This window comes from Dermacentor variabilis, chromosome 6 (genome assembly GCF_050947875.1).
Source record: "Dermacentor variabilis isolate Ectoservices chromosome 6, ASM5094787v1, whole genome shotgun sequence".
Lineage (NCBI taxonomy): Eukaryota > Metazoa > Arthropoda > Arachnida > Ixodida > Ixodidae > Dermacentor > Dermacentor variabilis.
Window position 1 is genome coordinate 102,459,627 of NC_134573.1, and position 26,427 is coordinate 102,486,053.

At 45.9% G+C, this 26,427-nt stretch overlaps 1 protein-coding gene across 5 annotated transcripts in view; it reads right to left on the minus strand.

Annotated features, from left to right (window-relative positions):
- Positions 1-221: 221 nt before the first annotated feature.
- LOC142584976 (putative inhibitor of apoptosis) overlaps positions 222-26,427 on the minus strand; it is a 63,588-nt gene continuing 37,382 nt past the window's right edge. For all 5 annotated transcript variants that reach the window (XM_075695375.1, XM_075695373.1, XM_075695376.1 and 2 more), the window contains 3 exons: positions 24,700-24,929; positions 19,641-19,735; positions 222-10,132 (listed from right to left, as the gene is read on the minus strand). In XM_075695375.1, the coding sequence (XP_075551490.1) occupies positions 9,894-10,132; positions 19,641-19,735; positions 24,700-24,929 (564 nt within the window). In that variant the 3' untranslated portion in view covers positions 222-9,893. The remainder of the gene's footprint in view (positions 10,133-19,640; positions 19,736-24,699; positions 24,930-26,427) is intronic.

A 26,427-nucleotide genomic window follows, 5' to 3' on the forward strand; every position in this document is an offset into this window, starting at 1 on the left:
TAGTAGTAAATCTTGCAGCAAGTTCTACGGTGCTGGCAGGGCAGCTGCAGATGCACTTTAACTAGGTGAAACTGGTCTATTCTATCAATTCAGAAAGTCAGTTGACACTTGTGTTACCTGTGGCCTGGTTAGTGTTTTCTTCATGTCATTTGCAGCACATGTCTAACATACAGCACTCACAAATTTCATTCATCTCGCAACTGAAACAGATCGCACAAAAATGTGAGTAGCCATTTTATTCATAGAGAGAGGGAGCTAGTTTTTTTGTTGTACACTCTACAACATTTCACAGAGGCCAATGACAATTCCGCATGTCAGGGTTCAACTTTGAATGAAAGCACTCCCCCCCCCCGAGGCTTCCAAACATCAACACACCCATCGCAAAAGAAAATGAAATATCCCATGCTTTCGTAATGATTTACTTCTGGGAAGGTATACTGGTCCACCACTATGCTTGTTGCAATCACATCCCAACTGACGTGTTGCAGTGTGTCTCTTAGCCAGCGATATGGAAGGAAGAGTGGTGGTCATTCTGAGAGGAAGCAATACAGAGATGTACGATTTCATCTTAAAATCCCCTGTATGCAGTGCAACCTGCTAATCAATAAAAGATGAGCTAAAGTTTTTGACACCACACGGATTGCTTCCTGCAAAGACATGAGACCGGAAGAGCTGTTTTGATTGCCTAAAAAATTCAGCACGAAGCCAACTACCCCAAATTGTTATGTAAAAAAAGCTGGAATATCATATTTGAAAGACAATGTGCAATAGTAACATACATAGCTCACTACGTGCAAAAAAAAAGAAAGATAGGACTTCGGTTCATGACCAACACCATATAATGCCAGATGTCATTTCCCATTCCCTATACTAAAGGATCATGATACTAGTGTAACTGGCAAAAGAGCAGAGATGCGAGAACTTTGGCCACAAGCATACATACTTAACATCCAAATGCAACTGTTTACAAAGTCTATCAGAAAATTGTTCCAGGACCTTTTTATTCATTAAGTAAAGAAACCAAGTGAACCAACTAGTTAGTCGACCAAGGAAGCCTTTTGAGCCAGAAAATCTAGTTGACAAAAGAGAGACGTTGATTCGCAAGGATATATGACAGCCTACTCTGCCATGCAGCTTGACACCATGACATCAATATAGCCTTCAAACACTTTCAGCTTACTCATAAAAAAACACAACTGTGAACAGACATTATCAGGGCCACTTTACAATGCCATGTATATACAAAAGCATTTATGGACAAGATAAGGTGCTTCACTACCTGCACATGTACATATTTCTGTACATCGCCCATTCCTATAACTAGCTTTAAACATTGCGAATGCCGCAACTGCAATTTAGTATTTACACAAAGTCCATAGCAAAACTACAATATACAGCATTAAAAACTATGGCCATTCATTGTCCCGAATGAACATTTTCTACACTGTACTTAATGCTTGGCAAGTGATGCCACGGAAACAGAAATCGATCATTATGTGCACTCCACAGTATGCATTCTGAATAACTTCTTCATATATTAAAGGATAATATATTGCCATGTATGTGAAAAAACATGCGATGCTATTGCGCACAGATTACATGTTATCTGTATACATTTTTGCTTCTAGTATGCGATGCACTATACCTTGGTTGCAAATGGAGGCGGAGTGCTTTGGAAGCTGTGCAAAGAGCGTAGTAGTACAAATATCACGCCACTTGTCTTGTGGTGACATGCAATGTCAACACCATAATTTCTCTATATACCACAACTATAACTTATGAAGCCTATCTTGTGCCAAACTATGCAACACACTCCTATTGCTTCCTGTCATGATGCATGCACTACTTTTTGATCGCAAACGAAGGAGTGTGAAACAAACTTCAGCCTCCACAGTGTTGCCACCTATGCATGAAAACCACATATCACAAGATGACCATGACGGCTGCAATCTGTCACACCAGCTGTGTTCAGAGCCTCTACCCTGACAAGCCCCATTTGCGAGACTTGTTCCAAGCCACTTGAACATGGCACGACAACTTCCCCAGGCGCTAAATGATGCGAAGAACATGCAAGCTTAGAATTCTGTTCAGGGTATGCCTGTGTCCTTCGCAGCCTCTCTTAAAATGAAGCTTTCTCCGCGAACCCTCCTGGACTTTCCTGACCGTGGCTGCTGCTGCTGTCCCGCCAAAAAGCTCGCACTCAAAAATATAAAAAATAAAAAAGGAAAGAAAAAGCATTACATGGCTGATGACAGGATCGAACCTCAGTCCCACAACACGCGCAGCATCCCAATGCTCTAACCATAGGTCCCAATCGCATGTATACTTCTATCAAGGTAACGCAAAACTAGCTCTTAGATATTATTGCCATGTGTGTAACAGTGCACAGCATGGGTGCACCAGAGCACATGATCATGCATCAGTTCCCTTAAGCAAAAAAAAAAAAAAAATGCAGGAATGATATGGGCATATTTATAGCACTTAACCATTTTGCATCGATTCCAAGATGTGCATTGGATCTGCATAATATACTTTTTAAAGTGTTTGCTGTTTTCCATGCCAGACTTCACAAAAACGCAGCAAACAAACAGCCACTTGCAGTTGGTGCAACAGCACAGAAAGTGATACGAGCTCACCATATGAGAAAGTTAAAGTACAGTGTGAAAACATACCATTAAGTGCCAATCTCACCTTCACTGGTAAAAGGGATTTCACAGCTACTGGTCTGCCAAGAATGACACATGGAGAGCAAGTCTCATTAAATGGCATATCATTTTTATCCTACTTGTCATTTCACTGCCTTCTGGCAACACTGCAGACAGAGTGAAATAACTGAAGTTTACAGTGAAATAAGTGGGCTTAATTTGCAATAACGAAGATGGCTGATCACTACTGAACAAACTTATTCTTGTAGTAACGCATTAAAATTGTCTTTCAAAAGCTTCACATCCATGCACAATAACTTTGAAACGACCAGTTGGAATATGCCTCAAGTTGGCGAAGTGCAACCATTGACTCTTTGCAACTCTGTAGTGTATGGAACTTATAATACTGTGGGTGCAAGTTTACAAAGCCGTGCCCTGTCGTACACAAGACATTTTACACTTTCATTTAAGAAGTGTGTAGGAGGACCTCTTTAAAACAATGCTTAAATAAGTACAGAGCTCATCACTCCCATTAGCTACTTTAGAGGGAAAGAAATCGGCCAAAACCAACGAATCACTGTGGCTTCAGTTTGTTTGATGGAGTTCAAACCTATTACGAGTCATGAACCTGTTGTGGACCAGCTAATGCTGTTACACTTGTGTCCACACTTCCACATGGTCACAACACAAGTCAAGCACATGGAAAAGGCACATGGAAAGCGTATACTGGGGGTTTCATGTAACTTGAACCAAGTTTTTGAAACATGTAGCAAGTCTTAGCCAAATGTGATAAATTACCAGTGTTGCCAGTCTATTATTTTGTCACAGATTTGACTTTCTCGGCTGTTCAGTGACAAAATTTTTTTTAGCGACTGGCAACTATTCTTTAGTGATGCGAAAGAAAAATTGCTAAAATTTCAGCGACTTCGAACTTGGGAAAATTGCTTCGAAAATGGCCTTCTAAAGCACACTTCATTACTCAAAAGCTACATTTCAGCGGTAGAAATTGGCTGTACGATGCATGGGCTCTGCGACTATAATGAAGCAATGATTGCCTTTGCGTCAGTGGCGCTCACACTGCATCACAGTATGGTGGCCTTCAAAGGATTCACACTGGGCTCACAAAATGCATGCTTTTTAATACTTTTTAAATTCTTTACGAAACCTATTGGAATGAGCAAACACCGAGTGTTCTGTGCTTTCACTATATACATTTTATTAGAGCACATTTGCAACAGATGCCATAAATAAATTTACCTACCTATTGCAATAAATTTTAAGGCAAGGTTCAGAAAGTAGCAAGTGAATAAGATGCATCGACTGTCAAAAGGCATAAATATTGGAGTGGATGGGCCAGTTCACACAAGTCTGAACACACTGCTTCCTTTTCCTATGGCATTTGGACAAATCACATCTGCGAAGAGCTTTCAGATAGATCAAGGGACGGTAGCATAGTATTCTATCTGCATAACTGTCATGTACTCACCACTGCAATGTTAACCTTCGAACGAGTGTGTGACGTGGAATTCAGCGGGGGCACCAAGAACTAGAAAACTTGCAGGGATAATGTGGGACCATATATATGCCCTTGCGTGCTAGGAAGATCAGATTACCCATGTTCCTTTGAATTGCACTGAATTCGCAACCTCACAAACTGAAGGTAAATGTTGAATTTCAGCTGTCATCACGGTCCACTGTTAAGTAAAATAAAAAACCTGCTACACACTGCTGGCCAATTCATTGTTCATTCCTCACCTGCATAGACCCCATAGACAAACGCGAGATGTTTAGGCAAATAATTTACCTGCCAAGTTAGGACATACTCGCTAGAATAGCAGCTTAGGCTTGTTGGAGTCTTCTAGTCTCTTGTCCCGTCTACGTTTTGCACTGTTAACACTAGGTCGTACTGTGCTCCCATACCCTATGCTACTTAAAGTTAACTTGAAAGTTTTAGCAACGTTTTTGGCAACCTTGCAGCACACTTTAGACATTTTTTGTCTCGCTTCAGTGACACATTAAAAGAAAAGGGGGGGGGGGCTCCAATGCATGCTGTGAAGGTGGTTAGCCAGCGAAGCTGTGGCATCACCTGCTCCGATAGACCAATGTGACGTAGCCTTGAACTGGGTCCTGCCGAGCCTGAGCATGCTGTTGATGTGTATATTGATGTTACTGTTCCTTTTGTTATTGTTCATCGTATTCGCGCTGCTCTTCAGGAGTCCCAATTGTGCATGACTTGCTTTGGCCAGGAACCGCTGAGTCCTGCCTAGCCTGAGCACGACATCGTTGTACATATAGACTGCTGTTCCAGTTATCGCTCTTTGCATTCGCACTGCTCTTCGGGAGTCCTAAGTATACGTGGCCTTCCTGTAGCATTATCACAGCATTAGCACAGCGAAGCTGTGGCATCACCTGATCAGATAGACCAATGTGACGTAGCCTTGAACTGGGTCCTGCCGAGCCTGAGCATGCTGTTGATGTGTATATTGATGTTGCTGTTCCTTTTGTTATTGTTCATCGTATTCGCGCTGCTCTTCAGGAGTCCCAATTGTGCATGACTTGCTTTGGCCAGGAACCGCTGAGTCCTGCCTAGCCTGAGCACGACATCGTTGTACATATAGACTGCTGTTCCAGTTATCGCTCATTGCATTCGCACTGCTCTTCGGGAGTCCTAAGTATACGTGGCCTTCCTGTAGCATTATCACAGCATTAGCACAGCGAAGCTGTGGCATCACCTGATCAGATAGACCAATGTGACGTAGCCTTGAACTGGGTCCTGCCGAGCCTGAGCATGCTGTTGATGTGTATATTGATGTTGCTGTTCCTTTTGTTATTGTTCATCGTATTCGCGCTGCTCTTCAGGAGTCCCAATTGTGCATGACTTGCTTTGGCCAGGAACCGCTGAGTCCTGCCTAGCCTGAGCACGACATCGTTGTACATATAGACTGCTGTTTCAGTTATCGCTCATTGCATTCGCACTGCTCTTCGGGAGTCCTAAGTATACGTGGCCTTCCTGTAGCATTATCACAGCATTAGCACAGCGAAGCTGTGGCATCACCTGATCAGATAGACCAATGTGACGTAGCCTTGAACTGGGTCCTGCCGAGCCTGAGCATGCTGTTGATGTGTATATTGATGTTGCTGTTCCTTTTGTTATTGTTCATCGTATTCGCGCTGCTCTTCAGGAGTCCCAATTGTGCATGACTTGCTTTGGCCAGGAACCGCTGAGTCCTGCCTAGCCTGAGCACGACATCGTTGTACATATAGACTGCTGTTCCAGTTATCGCTCATTGCATTCGCACTGCTCTTCGGGAGTCCTAAGTATACGTGGCCTTCCTGTAGCATTATCACAGCATTAGCACAGCGAAGCTGTGGCATCACCTGATCCGATAGACCAATGTGACGTAGGCTTGAACTGGGTCCTGCCGAGCCTGAGCATGCTGTTGATGTGTATATTGATGTTGCTGTTCCTTTTGTTATTGTTCATCGTATTCGCGCTGCTCTTCAGGAGTCCCAATTGTGCATGACTTGCTTTGGCCAGGAACCGCTGAGTCCTGCCTAGCCTGAGCATGACATCGTTGTACATATAGACTGCTGTTCCAGTTATTGCTCATTGCATTCGCACTGCTCTTCGGGAGTCCTAACTATACGTGGCCTTCCTGTAGCATTATCACAACACAAATGAAATCAGTTGCTTGGCGGGTTCTTCCTTTAGATATGAAAGTGTAGTTACATCACTCCCTGCTTCATATGCTACAGTTGCCACCTCCCGGCAACTGCAGCTTATGCAACTGTTATCTCTACCGGAAAAGGTCATGCTCGAAGGTGAGCTTTCCGGTCACTTCTCTTCTTTCCCCAGCATGGCCAATGACACCAGACGCGGGACGCCAGATTTTCTGTGACATGGGTTCCTTAACGCTATCGCGTTGAAAGGCTTCCTTGGCTAACACACACACTCCCCTTCTCCTCCCTCTTCTCGAAACTGAGTTTGTTATGTCCATCAGTTCGTCTGTCCTTTCTATTACAAGGCCCCCACGAGGCCACCTCTCCATCCTCATTTTAATTCTCACCGTACAACAGAAAAAACTCTGCTACTGCCACTGAACTCCTGCGCCACCTAAGTTACGAAACATGGATGTGCGTCGCAACTTGTACAGACTCCGAGAGCAGTGACGCTTGTCTATGTATTTCGCAGGCCACAGTAGGCAAGACTGCAGGCATTGATGAATTCACAATGTGTGCATTGCAGAGAGGCTTGCTTGAGTATGTGGCAGTGGCCACTGTGAAAACTTTTGTCACAGTAAGTCAGTTTAAATCGAAAAGGAACATCGAAGCCTGCAGATTTCTAATTTCTTTGAAATCTCTGGTTCAAGTTACACAAAGCACTCAGTAGTGTTTATATGCATGCTGCACAATTGGTGCAAAAACACAATGTCACAAAAGCATCCGAAGAGATACGAACAGAAATGTATTTATTTAGATACATCAGTGCTGTAACTGTAATAGAGTGAAGATGTCTGCAGTGTGGATACAATGAGATACGACTAAACCAGCAGTGCTTGCCTGCAGGCATGCCGCATTGCAAGCACAAACAAACAAGAAAAGCCAACGAAGAGGCTTGTTCATTTCGCAATAGTTCACAAGGTGCAGAGAATGAATGCTTAAACAAAAAGACAGTTTACTAATGCAACGACACCTGTGCGTACAAACCCAGTAATTCACTAACATGAATAAACCTAGTGCATGACAGAGTACTTATCAATTAGCCTCTCACTACCCACACAACACACTAGAAAATGTGCTAGCTGCCTTTGTGTGTCTTCGAAAGTGTGTAGATTGAATAAGAGTTTGTGCACCATTTTTTATACTGAGGTCACATATCATAGTTAAAAGAAAACAGATGTGAAAAAGAAAAGGAACATCTCGCTCTCTTTTCTTTTTTTCTGCCTACAGCCACGAGGAACGGATGCCAGTCTTAGCCTCCTGTGTAACACCTCGTTAAAACAGTTTGCATTTGCTTCTATGCATTAAGAGAAAATCTAAGAAACGGCCAACAATTGTGATAATCCGAAGAAATAAATAGATCGAGAGTACAATGCAAAACAAACAAAAAAGCTTCCATTCATCTTTGCCAATTTTGCAAAGGCTTTGTAAATAAAGACATCTCGTTCAAGAACATGCAAGTCTCTGCTTAACAAAATAGACATATGAACAGTGCTTGGTAAAATAAAATCAAGTTTAACAAACTTACACTCATTTCTATTTCTTTCCACAGCCTGAATTCTGGCTGTGACAGTGTTCCGCTTCCAAACTCACTCTGCAACTCTTTGCCATGTTTTAAGCCTTAACCAAACTATGTCATAACTCGTCAATACATATCCCAGACCTGACAACCTAAAGATTATAATAGAACCGAGAAGAAAAAAAAAGTGTTTGCTGCAGTGCAGTTGAATATCTCTTTTCGACGCTGGAATACATTTGGAAGGCCAATAAATCGCCCTGTAAACAAAAGTGAAGATGTAGGCAACAGCTTGAACAGTGCCAACACAGTTCATGGCCATACTTGCAACATCACGCATCCAAGCCACGTTTGAAAAATCAACCGAGACACCATACAGACCTGAAATTTTGGTCACCAGTGCGCATTGAACAGTTCCATGGGAAAAAAAAAAGTAGATTCTTGAAATTTAATATCGTGCCAATCTAAAAGTAACTAGGTCTCTTTTCAGTTCTTTTTTCTTTAAAAGCATAAGGTGGGCACTGTGACATCTCCATGTGGCATATCGGGTATGATTATCCAAACTTGACAGACATGTCTGTTCACCAATGAGGCCCAGATCGTGTTTAAAACAAAGTTTTGTTGAACACAAGCCCTCCCTTTTTTATACACGGAGGATTAAGCATAGCTTTGAGTTGTTGACTGCTGCATATGCTGGGTGTTTCTATCAAGCACCTTAATCCCCATACTGATCGTGTCATGTCTTGAGACGTGTGCAAATTGCTACCTGGGCAGACAGTGTACAGGTGAAGCAACATGAACACCATCAACTCTGACTGCAGCTTAACCGAATTCCTTGCAAGATTGCTAAATTGGCTTCTTGTCCATAGCCTCACTTCTCAGGAGATGGAAACAGGGGTTCTGGAAATGCACGCAAGTACAAAGCATACATACATATCTTGCATGCTTGCAAGTGCGCACTGCACGCACAAATGTGTGCACACAGCAGAGAGAACCATTGCTTTAATAACCGTCGTTTTAAAAATGCACATGCTGCCGATCCTCCGATGGTAATGAGGAATCCCATGGATTGATCTGGAGCAGGTAGTACCTATATAACCATTCCATCATTTACTTTACTCCCGTCCATAGGACAGAAAAATGCTGCTCCAAGTCAATTAGTGCAAGCCATGAGCCACTGCAAGGAAGCTACTTCAGCTAATTTTCTGAAGTGAATTAATATAACATAGAGCACAGCTTGACTTGGCAAGCCCTGTGCCGCTTTTTGGCATTCGTTTGCAAAATTTACGAAAGGCCCGCCGCACAAGACCCTGCCATGACCACAGACATCTTGCTGATGAACTACACTTGAGGCAACTGCAACAAGGGTGGGGAATGTCGCAGCTGAGGCGCAGTCCTTTTTTTTCCCCTTGGATGTCTGTTGGCATTGTTTCCTGCAGCTCGCTACCTCGACCACTCGGTGAGCAGCGAGTTCTCCCACTGAGCATGTGGTAGCAGGTGTTTCAAGACCTGCAGCTCAGACTAAGGGCAACGGTACCGAAGTTAGAAAGTGGAGAAATTCTCCGAAGTAATTGTTTCTGGTGCTAGTGCAGTTGCAATGCATTGGTCAATCAAAGTGCCTAATGGCCCAGACAAAATTTTAGGCTTTGCAAGTTGAATTTGTGCAAAAAGATAATGGCCAACTTTTTTTTTTGCAGGCAAGCAGGCAAGCGCCATCCTGAATTTTTCTGCCGCCACTCTAAACTCTGTAGGCACGCTGTGTGCTTGCTGTGCAGTTCACCACCATACGTTGCCTAACTGCCACAGTCATGAATTGGTCTTACAGGATTAAGCCGTGCAGATTACACCCTCTACTCAAAACAAGTTACTGTAGACAAGTAGAAAGGAAGGAAATTATGTGAACTTTCAAGCGTTTCTAAATTAGTTAAAAACGGTCGTTGCCTCTCCTAAATTTGCTGAAGACACCGTTGTAGCGACGCATGTCATGCCCCTTTCTTCTTTTGTTATCGATTTCAAGAGAAGAACGTCCGCACAGTGCCGCGGATGGAAGCGCGACAGACGGGGCAGTCCGACAGGGCGGAGGCGCAGGCTGGGCACGCCACCAGGTGGCCGCACGGCAGGAACACGACGCCTACCTCGGCATCGAGACACACCTTGCAGAGACGCTGGTCCTTGAGTCGCAGGTTCTCCAGAGCCAGGTCAGAAGACTCCGACCCTTCCGTCAGGCCCTCCGGTGATGAATGCTTCGTTCCTGAGATGAGAATTCCCAAAATTTCGATCACCAAAAACCTCAAACCTTCTTGAGGTGCATACAAATCGACAACGTGAATGCACCTAAAGTGTTCACATAATCGATATTGCAATAATGCATCACACTGACCTACTGGTATAGAGCCTTTTGCGCAATATTTCAGATAGAGTAAGCTGGCCTTCGTTTGTGCCAGTAAATCTGAATTCACACGACGAGATGGACTGGTGGTTCAATCTGTGGTTGAGCATAGCATGGCACAGCGGCGCCGGATCCCATCGCACAAAGGGAAGCTGGTGACAAGCTGCTTGCGGCACTACTTGCAGCTCAGCCATGTCACACTCGTCTGTAGACTGATGTAGGCAATTCGTCCTGTCATGTGAACACAGCTTATCCCTTTGAGGGTCAAAGACGTTGAAAGATGTATATATACGGTGCCACAAACAAGTCACAAATGGTCAGTGCGGTATATTTACGACACTGTCGGTATGTTTGAAAGATGCGGCAATTTTTCAACACTGTTGCCCATCAAGTGCTGCCACCCTGTGTGAACACAGGAATTTTTTTTCTCTCTGTAATCTCTTGGATTTAATTCCACGGCTTGTTTACACCGGCGCGTCGGCGACCACTCGCAATATACACACGATTGTAGGTATGGCAGTTAGTTTTGGTTTCGTCTCACAAACTGTTTCTGTTTGTCACGGTTGCAAAAACTGTTGTCTATCATGTTTCTAATACCTCAAAGTGTTACCACTAGGTACTCGCTCGTTTATTGCTCACAGGGGTGTGATTACATCTGTTCACAGACGGTATATACAAACGATGCTTCTGTACATGAAAGATGCTGTCATGCCTGCATTTCTTTTCTTGAGGCTCGCGAAAACTGATTGGCCCTCGTCGGCAATGGAACAAAGGTTTACTGCAAGCTTCTTACTCATTTGTTTTTTCTGATGGGCGCATAGCAAAACAATAGAGTATACTTGCGTGGGCTCATGTACACAGTTCGATTATGCTAAGGACATGCACGCAGGTTGCTCTTCTGCAGGCAAGTCGAGTGGAGGTTCCTTCGATGCAGACTATTGCTCATGTGGCGAACTGAACTACTGTATTTACTCGCATAATGATTGCACTTTTTTGTAAAAAAAAATTGATGCAAATTCAGGGGTGCGATCAACAGGCCAGTTAAGTTTCCCGCGCAAAAAAAAATATATATTTTTTCATCCCGTGTTTGCTGCAGGATGACAACAGGTCAACAAATAGGCGGCTGCCGCTGTATGTAGTGCGGCACATCAAAACAAAAATGGCGGCCGGCGGAGCAAGCTGAACGCGCCAAACGCAATTTTTTCTTCTTCTCGTGAGTACATTACGTGCACTGAAACAGTTGCTTCCTTATCAGTAATGAATATTATCATTAATATCGGCAAGTTTGTGGCAATAGCATAGCCCCGTCCTCTTTGAGGGGACAGAAAGAGATGGGCGCGCTTAGCTGCCAGTGACATAGAAACACATGGCCGGCATGCTGCGGAAACTGCGGCATCTGTCTTCACTACTATCCTAATATGGCACGTTTCCGCTAAGGGTGGGCGAATATCTTAGCTGTGTTACAAGCGTCGGCATATGAATAGGGTACACTTCTAACGTATCAGTGTAAACGTGGCTACTATTGTTGCCGCTCGCGATTTGTTGCGTGCCCACGAGTGCAGATGAAAAGACTCGAAAGGCACCTTTTTTTGTTGTTGTTGATCACAACCTTTATAATAAAGGCAAGTTTGGTTGTACCTCTTTTTGGAAGTGCTGAAAGTGATGAAAGTAATGAGATGGGGCATCTATTTAAGAACGTTTGGTGCGTGCAGACCGCTTGGTTTGTCTTGAAGAGTCGTTCGCGTAGCATTCGACAGATGGTAAGCGCCATCATTAGTAGCTAGACTTGGCACACGACATATCGCTGCAGCAAGTTCGGGGTGTGATCATTACACGGGTAACTAAAAAAAAAAATCGAATTTCGACGACAAAATTCAGGGGTGCGATCATTACGCAAGTGCGATCATTAAGCAAGTAAATACGGTATATTCCAGGGTATTTAGTTTTAGAGCGCACCTCTTTGGCACCCGTTGCTGCATTTCGTGGCGCCGTCGTCCCTCGCCGTAACCAAGGTCATCATCCGCAGACTGCTCTAGCACCGCGCGCTTTTGCTGCCATCTCATGCGCACGGCACAAGTCTTGCTCTCCCCTTGTTCTCCAAAGCCGGATCACATGTTCTCGCTTATCCTCTCGCCCCCTTCCTCCGCGCAGTGCCGTTGCAGTGACTCTCGCTGTTACCGTCCACTGTGCCCTCGCCGTCCCTTCTCCCACTGTTGCGGCACTGCCGCGGTGCCGATGGCTGGCGCTCCTTGCAGCCTCACGCGTGATCCACAGTTCTCCGCTCCTCCGTCCCCGCGTCGCGTGGCTGTATGGCTCTCAGCGGTGTCTCTTGCTTCCCCGTTTGCAGGGCGCATTCCTCAGTGGCATTTGTTGCCTCTGGCAGTGCTTGCGCCTGGCTGTCCTCCCGCCTCCACTTTTGCCCTATACCTCCCCTTACCTGGCGCGGTGCCATCGCGGTCCCTCGAAAGACAGTTTTGTCCCTTTAGTTCTACTTCCCACCCCCACCTTGTGCGGCCACATTGAGGGCCGCCTATAAGTGAATGAGTGTGTGACCTCTACTCAATACCCCTGTTCTCCACCCGTTTCCTCGTCCCACCTCAGAAGAAACATTAAACAGTAATTGCTAATCTCCCTGCCCCCCTCTCCGCTGCAGTGACCCACTATAATATGGTACAATGGTGCTTCGCCGGAGCGCCGGCTCGATAGCGGTGGATCGCGGTGTGTGCTGCCCAATCTGAAACGCAGAACTGCCTCCGTTCGGCACTACGTGTTCTGTATGCGGTTGCCTGTTGTTGAAATACGGCAGCAGCTGCTCTCAAAGAATGCATTAACAAGAAGCGTAATCGTCAGCCAATTTTTTCTTCTTGTATTTATGCTAGCCCATCTGTTCTCATAAATAAATAATGCATGTTTACCTATGGGAAATTTTTGTTTTCCCTTTAGGGCTATTCTAAAAAAATTGCAGCAAATGTTTTTTGAAACGGGTCAGGCAAGATATTAAATCTCCAATAAAAAATGACCCTGGATGATTGCATATGGCAAAAAAAAAAATTGACCTTTGAAGGGTCAATAAATCGAACATTATTCAACCAAATTAATTATTCTATGCTTGTTACAATGGACCTACATACAGCAAACTTTTGTATATAATGGACCATATTTCGACCTTAGTTTATTCTAGCTATTTAATTAATGCAACGAAGTTCGACCCTAGTCTTTGGCACCGAAAATCAGCCCAAAATTTTAATTTTCAACTTTTATTTTCTGCGATCCTGACGCGTTTCCGCGCCTATCTCCGAAATTTGGTTACAAAATACCACATAATTATTTCGTTATTGTGGCCTAAAGATGCGAGTCCGCAAGCGTTGGCCTTTAAATTGCGGACAAATTGCGGCCGATTTTTGTCGCGTATAACTCTACAATTACCGTATTTATACGATTGTAAGTCCACTCGAATATAAGTCGACAACCCCATATCGCGCGACAAGAAAAAAAGAAAAAAAGAGCATACCCGAGGGCGCATTCCAGAACGAAAATTTATTAGTAGCTGGCATGGTCACTGGACTACTCGACTCCACTTGTGCCATCTTCCTCACTAGTGCTGCCATCGTCATCACTAGTATGGTTCCACAGCGTGTCATCATCCAGCGAAATTCCACATTTGGCAAACGACCGCACCCAACCACACGCAGCCGTCAGGGAGGTTCTTTTGACAGGTCCGGTTGGCATAAGTTCGCGGTCTTCTGCCACCAGCCACTAGTTGTAATCACGGCAGAGCAGGTCCTTAAAAGGCGAAGATTCGGGCTTGTTTCATGACCATGTCGCACTTCACAGGCAGGGACCAATCATGCATTTCAGCAACGTACCCTGCAAGCTTGGCCTACAGCTCCGGAAAGCGTCCAGACTTCTGTCTATGGGAAATTCTTCGCTTGCCGTCACAGGTGAAAATTTTGCTTCGCTGCAGTCACCACTCTTGCACCACCCGTTCAGAAACATCGAACTTGTGGCCCGCTGCGCAGTGATTTGTTTCTTCGGCGTAAAGGATGGCAGCCCTCTTGAACTCTGCTGTGAATGAGGGCCGAATGTTTAGTGGGCCTGGAGCACTCATGATACTGAGGAAGCACGGAAGCAGCACGTAGCCGGCAGTCGAGTCGAACGCGTCAAACTATGAGCTACAGGGAAATAGAAACACATGAGCGCCGTCTGCTCTTCCATTGACCATCGACACCCCCCATAAGTGTTGTGTGCGCAGTACATGGTGCTGTAAAACTCTGAAAAATGTTGAAAAACCCTTTCGAAAAGCGACCAAACGTGAGGAATAGCGAAAACTACGGGTAGGGCCATACAGAAAACATAAAATTGTAACTACGTTGTAGCTCCCCTGATATCTCGTTGGTCTCGCTTCTTTGGCGGTGTCATGTTTTGGTTTCGATTGTAAGTCGACCCCCCCCCCCCTCAGATTTTCAACTTAAAAAAAAAAAAAAAAAGGCCGACTTACAATCGTGTAAATACGGTACGCGCTCTGCCCGTGCCATTTTGGTATCATTTGAAAGCTCACGTTACTGGCTTTCTTTATTTGTCGGTCAGCAACTTTTCTCGCGCTGCGGTCACGAAAAAAAAAAAAAAAAAAAAACAACAACAGAAAAAGACATTCGTGGTGAACGCTATTATTGGTCAGTTTGAGCATGTGACCAAGATGGCAAGTCATGATGGGCTCCAAGGACCACAAACGCTCAAACGACGAAAACAGCCACCATTTTGTCTTAGTCTCGTGACTGCGACTCTGGATATGTTCGAGGTCGAACAAAGTTTCGTTCTGTAAATTGTTACGGGCAGAAACGTACGAGGCGCAATAAACTTCCGAAATCGATTCCATCATTGCAGTCGGCACAGGATACCCGGCAGCTCGCCGCTGAAGTCGTACCGCTGCCGAATGTCGATGCCTCAACTGCTTTGTCAGATCACACATATCCACATGCCGGTTACATTCGCGTAAGAATTGAACACGGCTGTTATAACTGAAGAGGAAGCGGAAAAGGTAAGCGCACATGAGAAAGCTACGCTCGACAAGATTGCATCTACGACGGCCACGGAGCGAAAGATTCCGTGTTTCGAAGATCCAACTGCCGATAGTGCAACTGCCTCGGCCATGAAGCCCGCTATTCCATACATTGTCGTCGGATGTGCAGCAGTGAACAATCTTCTCGGCATTTTTTAGTGTAATACATGGAGTGTTACTGCGCAGCTGGTGCGGAGCAATCAGGATTATGGTCTCACTACTAAACTGACTGTGGCTTGAGAGATCTGCGGTGAAGTTGCGTCGGGACAGAGCTGGTGGGGAATTGAGGGCCTGAAAACATGCAATCCTTTTAAGTGAACGCATTAGCAGTGCACGCTATGTCGTCGACCGGCAACGGCAAACGGCTATGAATTATACCTAGTCCCTACTGATGGCCTTTGGTGCCGTTTTTTTTCAAGCTTTCTTTCAATATTGGCCTCGAGCTCCACCACTGGAAAAGCTGGCGCCACCGTCGGCGTGACGTGCTAGGAGGGATCGCGTGGACATAGCGGCCGCGTCGGCTGCTTCAGGCGCGCCGAAGCGAGCTGAAAACGAGTTTAAATTCCCTCGTACGCTGCGGTCCTCATTTAGTGGCGAAATTTTCCCGCTTCGAGTGTCTCCTTTACAACGCTTCAAAGCACTACAATAGGTAGTGGCTGCCTTTGAAGGCGTGCAACATGGTAGGCTACAGCTCGGTTCCGCAGGGCCGGACGCACGTAACGGAGGCCGGTGTCAGTCTTATTCACACGTAGCCGCAGGACAAGAAGCTGCGTGAAGCTTGGCTCGCGAAACATAAAACCGGCAAACAGTCATCGGGTACAACTCGGGTATGCAGGAAGCACAGACGCGTAGAAGATTTCTGCTACGTCGCCCGGTCTGCGATGTTCTGAAAACGCGCACTGAGACGCTCGCCCGAGTCTGCTGCCCGACTAATGTCATGACGGTTTGGCCTATGAACTTGTCGATGCTATAGATACTCGCAAGTTCAGTGGAGTGGAAAGGCAGCGGTAAGAAGCACATTTAAAAAAAGCATGGCATATGGTCATGCTTGTGTTATGAATTAATGCACTGGATTACAAAAAAGGAGCAGCGGGAAATTGAACGCTGAGAACACCGATAAACATACAGTGCGACGCAACTCGAGAAATAATATTGAAAGGTCAAAGAATTTAGAAGAAAAAAAAAGATTGAATCGTCGCGACGGCACATCATGGATCACATCCGGGATGAAGTCTCGGATGAGGACGAATTTTTCTTCAACTATGAGGCCTTTCTTTCGAGGAACTCGTATCGGTTCCCTTGTAGCAGTTGCTACGAACTGGTGGATTCTGATCATTCCTTTATTCATTGCTTCTCTCCACCTTGCGGGTTTCCGCAGAACTACTACGTCATAGAATAATTCAATGTAAATGGGTTCGATATAGTCGGGTTCGACTGTACAGCCAAACCCGACTATATCGAACCCGTTTGCATAGAATTATTCTATATATCGAACAATTTCTGGGCAAGGTATAGTTACAATCTGAAAAAAATTGCCGCTAATTTTGCCTGCTGTAGCCGATAGTCCGTTGTAGCGCGGTTCGTTAAGGGGGGGAAACTGGTTTTAGACTAAAGAATCTCAAAAAAATCTATATTTTGAAAACGGTATTTCAGGAATTTCCTACTATTATTCTACCACTGTGCCACATTTTGTGCATTCTAAATTTTTCTTCAACTATGAGGCCTTTCTTTCGAGGAACCCGTATGGGTTCCCTTTGTAGCAGTTGCTAAGAACAGGTAGATGTCTGACCTTTCCTTTATTCATTAATTATTCTATATATCAAACAATTTCTGGGCAAGGTACAGTTACAATGAGCATATATAGCAAAAATTACGCTTACATCGAACAAAAATAGCAGCGAATCCCGATATATAGAACGTTAAGCAGCGGAAAAGTGCCCCCTGAAGTTTGCTTTCCTTTGCGGTGGCGGGCAAACCTGGCGACGCGGCTCCATCCAACCACTCTCCCTACCGTGACCGCGCTGCGTCGAGCGAGCTGTCGACACCCCCCTGCAAAAAATGATCCTGGCCCACCCGCAGCACTTGCTCAGACAGCCAATCAGAGGCTATTGTGCCCTCGCCGTACAAGGTGGCGAAAGTGCGAGTTGTCTCGCTGCTTTTCTGGTTCATTGTGTGTGTGCCTTGTGGGCCTTCTCCCGCAATTTTGCCATGATGGAGCGGCAGAATTCGTCTTCCGTCGTGAAGCTCAAAATAATAAATCGGGTCAAACGCGGTGAGAAGTCGGATGTCCCCGTAGCGTGCAAGATTCCGAGGAGCACTCTGAGCACGATCTTGAAGAATAAGGGGGAGATTAGTGCCACAGTGGCCAAACTCGCGACCCAGTGCCCGTGGCGCCGGATGCGTACCGTATTTACACGACTGTAAGTCGACCCCTTTCTTTAAAATTTGAAAGTCTGAAGTTGGGGGGTCCACTTACAATCGAAACCAAAACATGGCCCCGCCAAAAAAAAGCGATACCAACGAGAGCTACAACGTAGTTACAATTTTATGTTTGCTCTATGGTCCTACCCGTATCTTTTCGCTATCCCGCATGTTTGTTCGCTTTTCGGAAGGGTTTTTCAACATTTTTGAGAGTCTTACAGTGCATGCAACACTCATGGGGGGTGTCGATAGTTGACGGAAGCGCCGCTATTCCCATTTGCGGCGGCACCCTTAGAACGGCGGCGCTTGCGGGGAGTATCGGTAGTTCATGGAAGAGCAGACACCGTTCGCGGGTTTCTCTTTCTCTGTTTAAAGGCATTGGCATTGGTTTGACCAACTTTTTGACGCGCTCCACTTGACTCAATGTATTGGACGATGATGGGTTGATGAGTATATGTACGCTCATGGACGCGGTGCCTTCAAAGGTGCCAAGTCCTCTTCCCATCTGACAACGGTTCCACTTGACTGCAGGCTACGTGCTACTTCTATGCTTCCCCAGTCATCATGAGTGCTGCAGGCTCACTAATCTTTCGGCACTCGTTCACAGCAGCGTTCAAGAGGGCTGCCATCCTTTACGCCGAAGAAACAAATCACTGCGCAGCGGGCCGCAATTTCGATGTTTCTAAACGGGTGGTGCGAGAGCGGCGACTGCAGCGAAGCGAAATTTTCACCCTGTGACGGCAAGTGAGAAATTTCCGACGTGCCGAAGTCTGGACGCTTTCCGGACCTGTAGGCTAAGCTTGCGGCAGCGTCGCTGAAATGCGTGATCGGTCCCTGCCAGTGAAGTGTGACGTGGTCATGAAACAAGCCCGGACCTTCGCCTTAATTTTAAGGTTCTGCTCCGCCGTGAGTACGAGTGGCTGGCGGCAGAAGAATGCGAAATTACGCCGACCGGACCTGTCAAAAGAGCCTCCCTGACGGCTGCGTGTGGTTGGGTGCATTTGGCGTGGGCTGCTGTTCTGCAAGATGTCCTGGTGCGGTCGTTTGCCAAATTTGAAATTTCGCTGGACCACGACGCGCTGTGGGACCGCAGCAACGATGACGATGGCAGCACTAATGAAGACGAGTAGTCCAGTGACCATGTCAGCTACTAATAAATTTTCGTTATCGAATGCGCCCTCTGGTTTTTTTTTTTTTTTTCCGGTCAAGCGATATGGGGGGGTCGACTTACAATAGTGTAAATACGGTATACAGGGCTGTGTACGAGTGGTTCATCCGAAATTGCTTTAGCTGTGCCGGCTTCCGCGTGCTCGGTGATGTGTGTAAATTCTGATGAATGAGACGAAGCCGTTGCCGCTGTTGCTCAAGTTTGGAGCGAGTTGTCAGAATTTCCGGAAGTTGTTGTTGAATCAACGGTGGATGAGTTTGTGAGTACAAATGATGGTGTTGCGACCACAGGAGAGCCCGAAAACGAAGACTACATTGCCGACATTGTAGCGAGCACAAGTGAAAGTGGGCACAATGAGGAGAGAAACGACGGTCCGTGGCTCACATCCTCCGAAGTGATTGGTGCGCTCGCACTAGTCCGGTGCTTCTGCGCGAATGCGGAAAGTTACGGCCTCAGCTGCTCCGACTCCTTAGACAATGTGGAGAGGTGCGTGCGTTGCAGGCAGTGAAGTTGCCCAAGCAGAAGAAAATGCAGGACTATTTCATGCGAAACTAAGCTGGTTTCATCAATAAAGTGATTGTATAAATGGTACGTGCGTTTATGACATCCAATTATTTAGCAGGCTTATATCGAATTATGCTCTATATCGAACTGATAGGCGATTTTTCTGCGAGTTCGATATAGCCGGGTTCGACTGTATTAGGAAAATGTCAGTCACTTACTGGAAACTACGCTTTCCAGGTGAGGGTTGGTAGCCAGCTTGGTGATCGTGACACCACTTGCAGTGGATGGCTGTGGAGTCTGGTCAGCAGAGGCCCTGCACAATTCAACAAAGCTGTGTGAGACATGGCACATCAAAACAAGAACAAGACATTGTCCCGTGTATTCTGTTAGTGTATACAGAAAGATGACAATAGTGGAAATTTTAACATTTGACTAGCCTTCACTGCCAACCCAACTGGTCCCCAGTGATGAAACAGTGACTTGTTGCATTACGACTGAATCACGTTATATCCAATATCTGTGATATGCATATATCAATTATAAGCTCCTACTGGCACGACACATCTTAAGTTCATTACAGTCAAGCCTCAATACAGTCACTGACTGATTTTTCTGACTCCAAAAATTCGGACATGCTCGATTATTCAGACTGCTTCACTGCACCGCCATTCTCCCCATAGACCATAATGTATAACAACTGCCGAAAGTTCGGACACCTTGCAACCTCTCGTCTGATTTTTTGGACACTCCTTGAGCCAACTCGATCGAAAGCCCCATGCACAGACTCTGACCGGTGCATGGTTCGACTGGCTGAACGCCATTTTTGTTTTGAACGGAGCCTCCTTCTGCCCCACGAAGTGGCGCTACTGCAAATCCCCGCTCATCACCATCATTTCTGCCTGGTTCGTGGGTCTCAGCTTAGTAAGCCATGTCAAGACAATCCAGCAGCTGATTTGTTTGTTTCTTCGTGCACGACGCTGCGAGTAGGCCACGTTTTTCGTTTGTGCGACTGGTATCGGCGTGACGGCGTGGTAATGTTTGCTTTGTGTGCTGTGTCGAGGTTGTGGTGATGCAACGTGGCATACGAAAACATAGTGTTAAGTGTCTAATGGCACCGACAGTGCCCGCGCAGACTGCGCTGGGGAATGCCGGCAAGCGGGTGCCAGGAGGCCTAGCATTTGTCGCCTTCTGACGTGCACCCTACTGACGCTGAAAGTGTTCTGCCAAGACCTGTGCAGTGGTTCCGGACACCATCTCATTTGACAGTTTCACAGGTGCTCACGCTGCTGTACTGACATGCGCAGAACTCGATGACGGCGAGATCATTCGTCAAGTTTCTGTTGCACCGCTGGACGATGACTCCCCGAGTTGGAAGATGACGCACAATGTGCTACGCTGCCGTCGCATGCACAAGCAGTGACTGTGCTTTCAGCCGCCTATAGTGACCGTATGACTCTCTCTGAGAATCAGGCTTATCTGATTGCACGTAAACGGAACAGCGTGCAACGGCGCATTCACGATTTCTTCAAGCCTACTGCCGAGCCCGAATAAGTGCGTGGAAATAAAGGATTTCATTTTTTTTTTTTAGTCTGCTTTTTCAGACACCTGTTTATTCAGACATTTCCGCAGTCCCCGTGAGGTCTGAATAAACGGTCGGTGACTGTATAATGAACATGGATATAACTAAGTAAATATAAAATGTCTCGCCAATACAGTCGCCAACCAATAATTCAGACAACAATAACTGAGATATGTTTTACTATTTGTACAGCTCTGCTGCACAGTGACTGGCCTCACAAACAACGTACAAGGGACAATCAAAATTTCGATTACCTTGCAGCATGCCATGCAATACAGTGCAGTCCACTTATAACGATACCACATATAACGATAGGTCGGCATGAGAGTATCATTTTATGCATTAGGTCTATGGGGAAAAAAACCATTTATAACGATAGGTTATTCACCGCGTATCGGATATAACAATCAAAATTTTGCCATCTGGATGGCGTTTTCCGTGCCAAATAAGCGTAACATTTGCATTGCTTAGTTCCCTGAAACGAATGACGTCGAGACGAGGCGACGTTTACATACGTAAGTTCGTATCTGCCGCCATTACCGTGCAGCACGTCCCGCCCCGACAGTGCACCGGAGAGTACCTGAGTAGGCGCAGCGCGCCACAAGATGGCGCTAGCTGCTTCATGCGCATCGGCCACAGTCACTCCGAAAGAGAGAGAAAGAAAAAAAAAAGTGACAAGCAAAGTGGCGTGGTAGCGCCCGCCCCACGCATCTTTCTCTTGCGATAGCAGGCTGATGCCACCGAAGCAGCGTGCAACCAACGGTTCAACCCAGTTCAAAGATGGCGCCGACAAAGCGCAAAGTTGTGTCGCTTGACACGAAGGTGGATATTTTGCAGGACTCTCAATGCAGCTTCAAGGTGAGTGCCCTTGTGAAGAAGTATGAGCTCGCCCAGTTACAATATCAACCATCTTGAAAACTGGGAGCACCACGATTGTGAAGGCAGGAGCTATCAGCGGCCATGCCGATCAGTGGAAAAGGGTTAGAGACCCTTTGTATGCCGATGTTGAAGAGGCGCTTTACCAGTGGTTCATCACCAATTGCTTTAAAAAGGCGGGCTTTGTGCATAAGGACGAACTTCCCCAACCCACTGAGACCAACACGGTGGAAGCCGCTGACATAACCGAGCACTGGGAGCTTGTTCCTACTGGTGACACAGGTGGTGCGTTGAAGGAGGAGATTTTGACTGCAGACAGTGCTGCCTCGTTCTGCAATGAGGTCACTGACGAGGCGATCGTCGAAGATCTGCTGTCTTGACAGACGGCAAATTTGTGCGACGGTGGCGACAGCAGCAGTGACAGTGACAACGAGATTGACAGTGGCTCCTTGAACCTGACCTCGATGTCCACGCAAAGTGCACTGTCGTCGATCGACTCCTTAATTGATTTTGTGCATGCTAAAGGATTGCCGCCAGTGTTCGCGCAGCCGCTGGAATCCATGCACACCGCGGTTGTGAAGCTGAAGCTGCCGCAAAAGCAAGTGCAGATTTCGGACTATTTCAGCGCGCCTAACCCGTGACACGGTCATTGGCGCTAGAAATAAAGTTTGTTTTTCACAGCCCACTTTCTACATCATCTATTCTTTAGAGCAAGTAGTGAATTCGAGTTCGGAGCTGCAAAGGTGTGTCCCGTTCTTTATTAAAATTTTTTTTTTTAATAACTGCAGTCCAGATATAGCGATCATCGGTTATAACGATCATATTTTTCGTCTTTCTCGATATCGTTATAAGTGGACTGCACTGTAATTCGGACTCTGACTTCACGACTGCATGCTAATTTGCATGACCAGATGCATATAACTCACCACTGCATATAATCTGTACCCCCAATGGGCACCAACCCAAACAAAAATATAAAAAATTTGCATATGCGAATGGACGACTTTTCCATATAGTCTCTTCGGTGATGCTGATAAAGCTGGATTCGCACAACAGGCGTCATAATGGACGAATCAGTCACGTGACATGTGATGTGAATCTGATCTCTTCACAGCTAGCATTTGCATGACAGAGGATGACAGCGCATACGGAGCCGCTATCGCATGGGGCAACAATGACAAAGCAAACGCGACCAAGTCGTATTGTGAAGTGCTTCACGCAGACTTGGAGGCACTGCAGGAAAGGGTGATGCACGTATGATCCCTTTATATGCTATCTGCAAGCTCAAATCACGATTTGCTTTATCATCGGCTTCTGCTGTGCTAGGATAGCCATTGAGCACAGCTGATCGTGATCCAAGTCCCAGTTTGCAGGCGCCGCTAGCACTGCTCACTAACTACTAAGCACTAGATGGCGATTAGTAAAGAGGAGAATGGGTCACCATGGAGCGGAGAGGGGAGCTTCAAAATCCAAGGGTGAGGAGAGGACAGGGTTTCCTAGATCACGAAACTGAATGGCGGAGAACCTGGCCTTATGGTGTGGCATGAAGGTGGATGAAAAAACAACTGTTTTTGTTTATTCATCCACTTTCATTTCCATTAATTTATCATTTCTTTATTTCATTTATTAAGTACAAGTAATTTCCCTGTATGTTGTCCTTGGTGTCAGGGTTGGCTTCTTATGATACTGCCAAGGTACGTCATTTTCATTCCTAGGTTTCGCCACTGGTTTATAACTGCACATTTTTCATTACAACGATATTTCAAAATAACGAATGATTTTTGGTGGTCCTGCGTGATTCGTTATATTGGGTTTTGACTGCAGTTGCATCAATAGAAGTGCAATTGGTTGCCGAGAGCTGTAACAATCACAGAAGACAACCAGTGCACAGCAAAGGCGGCTCCGCAAAAGCTGCTCAGCAACAGTGACGTTCGTACCATCTATCTAATCTGATGAACTCTGGAACTCAGGCAGTTTACACCCACACTCAAGTGGCTTTTTCGAGTGCGTGAGCAAATGTAGCCATTCCAAGAAGTGTCTGCTCAACTCTCGCGATAACAACCAAGAGCAGAATTGACGTCCCCGAGTGCTGCATGGATACTCTCATTTCCATAGCCTCATCTTTCCAGTGAACTTGCTCAATAGACCGGTTGATATGGTAAACGATAAATTGCATGCACTTTATACCCGAGTGATTTTACGCTGATGCTAACACGCCATTTCAGTGTGCATTATGGCAAAATGCGTTTATGATAGATAAAAGTAAACTTCTGTTGCTCTGTGACACGTGAAACACATCTGCTCATGCACCCACAGCAATCACACTTCAGCTATCAGTGGTCGACAATGGAACAGACTTCTGCTAGTGCCTGAATATTCTCACGAAAGCAACGCTTTAACTGTGCTATGCAATTCATAAACAATGCACACAATACATCATAAAGGTAGTGTGACTACACGACAGTGCAAGTTCCCTGTGTATAGACCACAGATAAAACCTTTGAAAGGGTTCTGCGGCCCTGCCACTAAAAACAGGCTGTTATGTATCATTAAGAAACTTTGATTACTTTCCTGCATGCCATTTTTGCCCAACAAATTGCAGTGTTTAAGATGATCTTAAAACAGACTGAATTTCAAAGACAAAGTATTTAACAGATGCATATGGAGTCATTAAGTGACCAATGTTAACAACTTAACCATAGCTCATCTTTCCAACACATTGCACACATTTCCAACAGATGTATAAACTAAGTGAGCTTTAGTTATGTGGGCATACCATACTGCGAAAAATTGCCCCTGGCTTCCATCTGCCCCAAATTTACCTTGGTAAGGCAAGCAGCTGCCCAAGAACTTGCAGAAGTTCGTCACGGCTTGCGAAACCGCGGCCCTGGCTGCGCATGTGCTTTATTAATGCAGCACGCAATGTCTCTGCAGGAACCCCTTGTGACAGGTAAAACTGCACATCCTCCGACCGCATGAGCGCCGCCAGTTCGGTCGCCATTCCTTCATCGGCGCCTCCAGACTGCCCTTGCGAGCTTGTTGATGCCGCAACCTGCCAGTGGAAAAAGAGCAAAGTTTTGGGTAACAAGTTCTACCAAGCAGCCAAAACAAATGGACTAGAAGCAGGATACAAACATTCAACTCTGTGCTGCTCGCTACAAGTCATGTAAATGCGACTGCTTCGACCGCCCACTGTTCAGCGCTGAATGTGTGTGCTGTGCTTGAAACGAGTGGTGCAGCCGCGCAGCGGGGGTGGTGGAGGAGCAGAGTGGCTTAGGTGCTCCATTGGCGCGTTCACAGACACGTGCTCCCGTTTTAGTCTCATTAGCGGCTGCCGCGGGATTGTGGTGTGCTCCTTGCCAATTATGAAGTTTACGATGCTAACACACAGCATGTTCACGTTTTTCCGTGCTATGTCATTTGCATGACGGCCGAGTTGAAAACGAAGCATATGTCTGTGTTCTTCGCGTTTGTGTTGTAAACTACTTTCTATTGAGGAATTGCTGGCAGTCTTATTACGCAAGGAGTATGAACGTAAACATAGAAAAATATTTCTGTGTGCCTGAAATTTTGAATTACCCACAATACCCTTTACGGCTGATAAGTGGACTACACAGCCCATGTGAATCAGCTACCTTTTATCAGCTACCGTTTAGGGACTTTTGAGAAGGCGCTATGATATGGCGCCAAAGTTGGTTTGTGGCACTTTGAATCTTCGGCCCACGCCAACTGCTGGTCGTATGATGTCTCTGCAGTGGGTTCAGTATTTGTTGGCGAAAAGTTGTGCAGTAGTAGGGGTGTGGCATGTCGGCTTCTGGACTCTGTGAACTCTGGTGGTGCGAGACCCATATTTCTGAAGAATTCAGTGGTGCTGACGATCGGAATATTGAAGCAGCGTAGCGCCTCGGCAATGCAATTTGCAAACCGTCGCTGTGCAGCAGCGTCATCACATCGCACATGCACCTTTACTTGATGAGCGTCGTAGGGGGAGGTATTGTACGTGTTCTTCGCCACGACTTACGTTACGTAATATAATGCTTAAGGTGGTGTTTGCTCACGACTGTTCATGAGTCCTTGTAATGGGGCAGCGCAGATTTCAATTGTGCTCAGCGCTGGTGCGCCATCCGTGACTTCATGTGATTTACTTTTATTGTGGGCTTTACGACATTTATCGCGTAGTGCTGTGAACTTAACAGAGCATGGTCTGCCAGAATTCCACGAACTAAAATGCAGAGTAGATGTTTAATATTATTCGTACTAAGGGCGCAATAAGCGAGGTGAGGTGGAGCTTAATACTGTGCAATTATGTTCAGCTGCATCTCTGCCCGCTTTTCGCACTCTTAGTTTTAGCAATGGGATGCAAGGTTCTTTGTAAAGTTGGGATGAATGAATGTGTATATGTGCGACTTCAATAACTTCACCGCAACACTTTTGTGTAGTGCGCCATGCCTTACTGCTGAGTACCGCAATGTAAGTGAAGCACTCAATGCCGATGTCCCGGTGTATCGTTTCATGAAATACTGGTCGACAGCAGTTTGCGTGAAAGATGA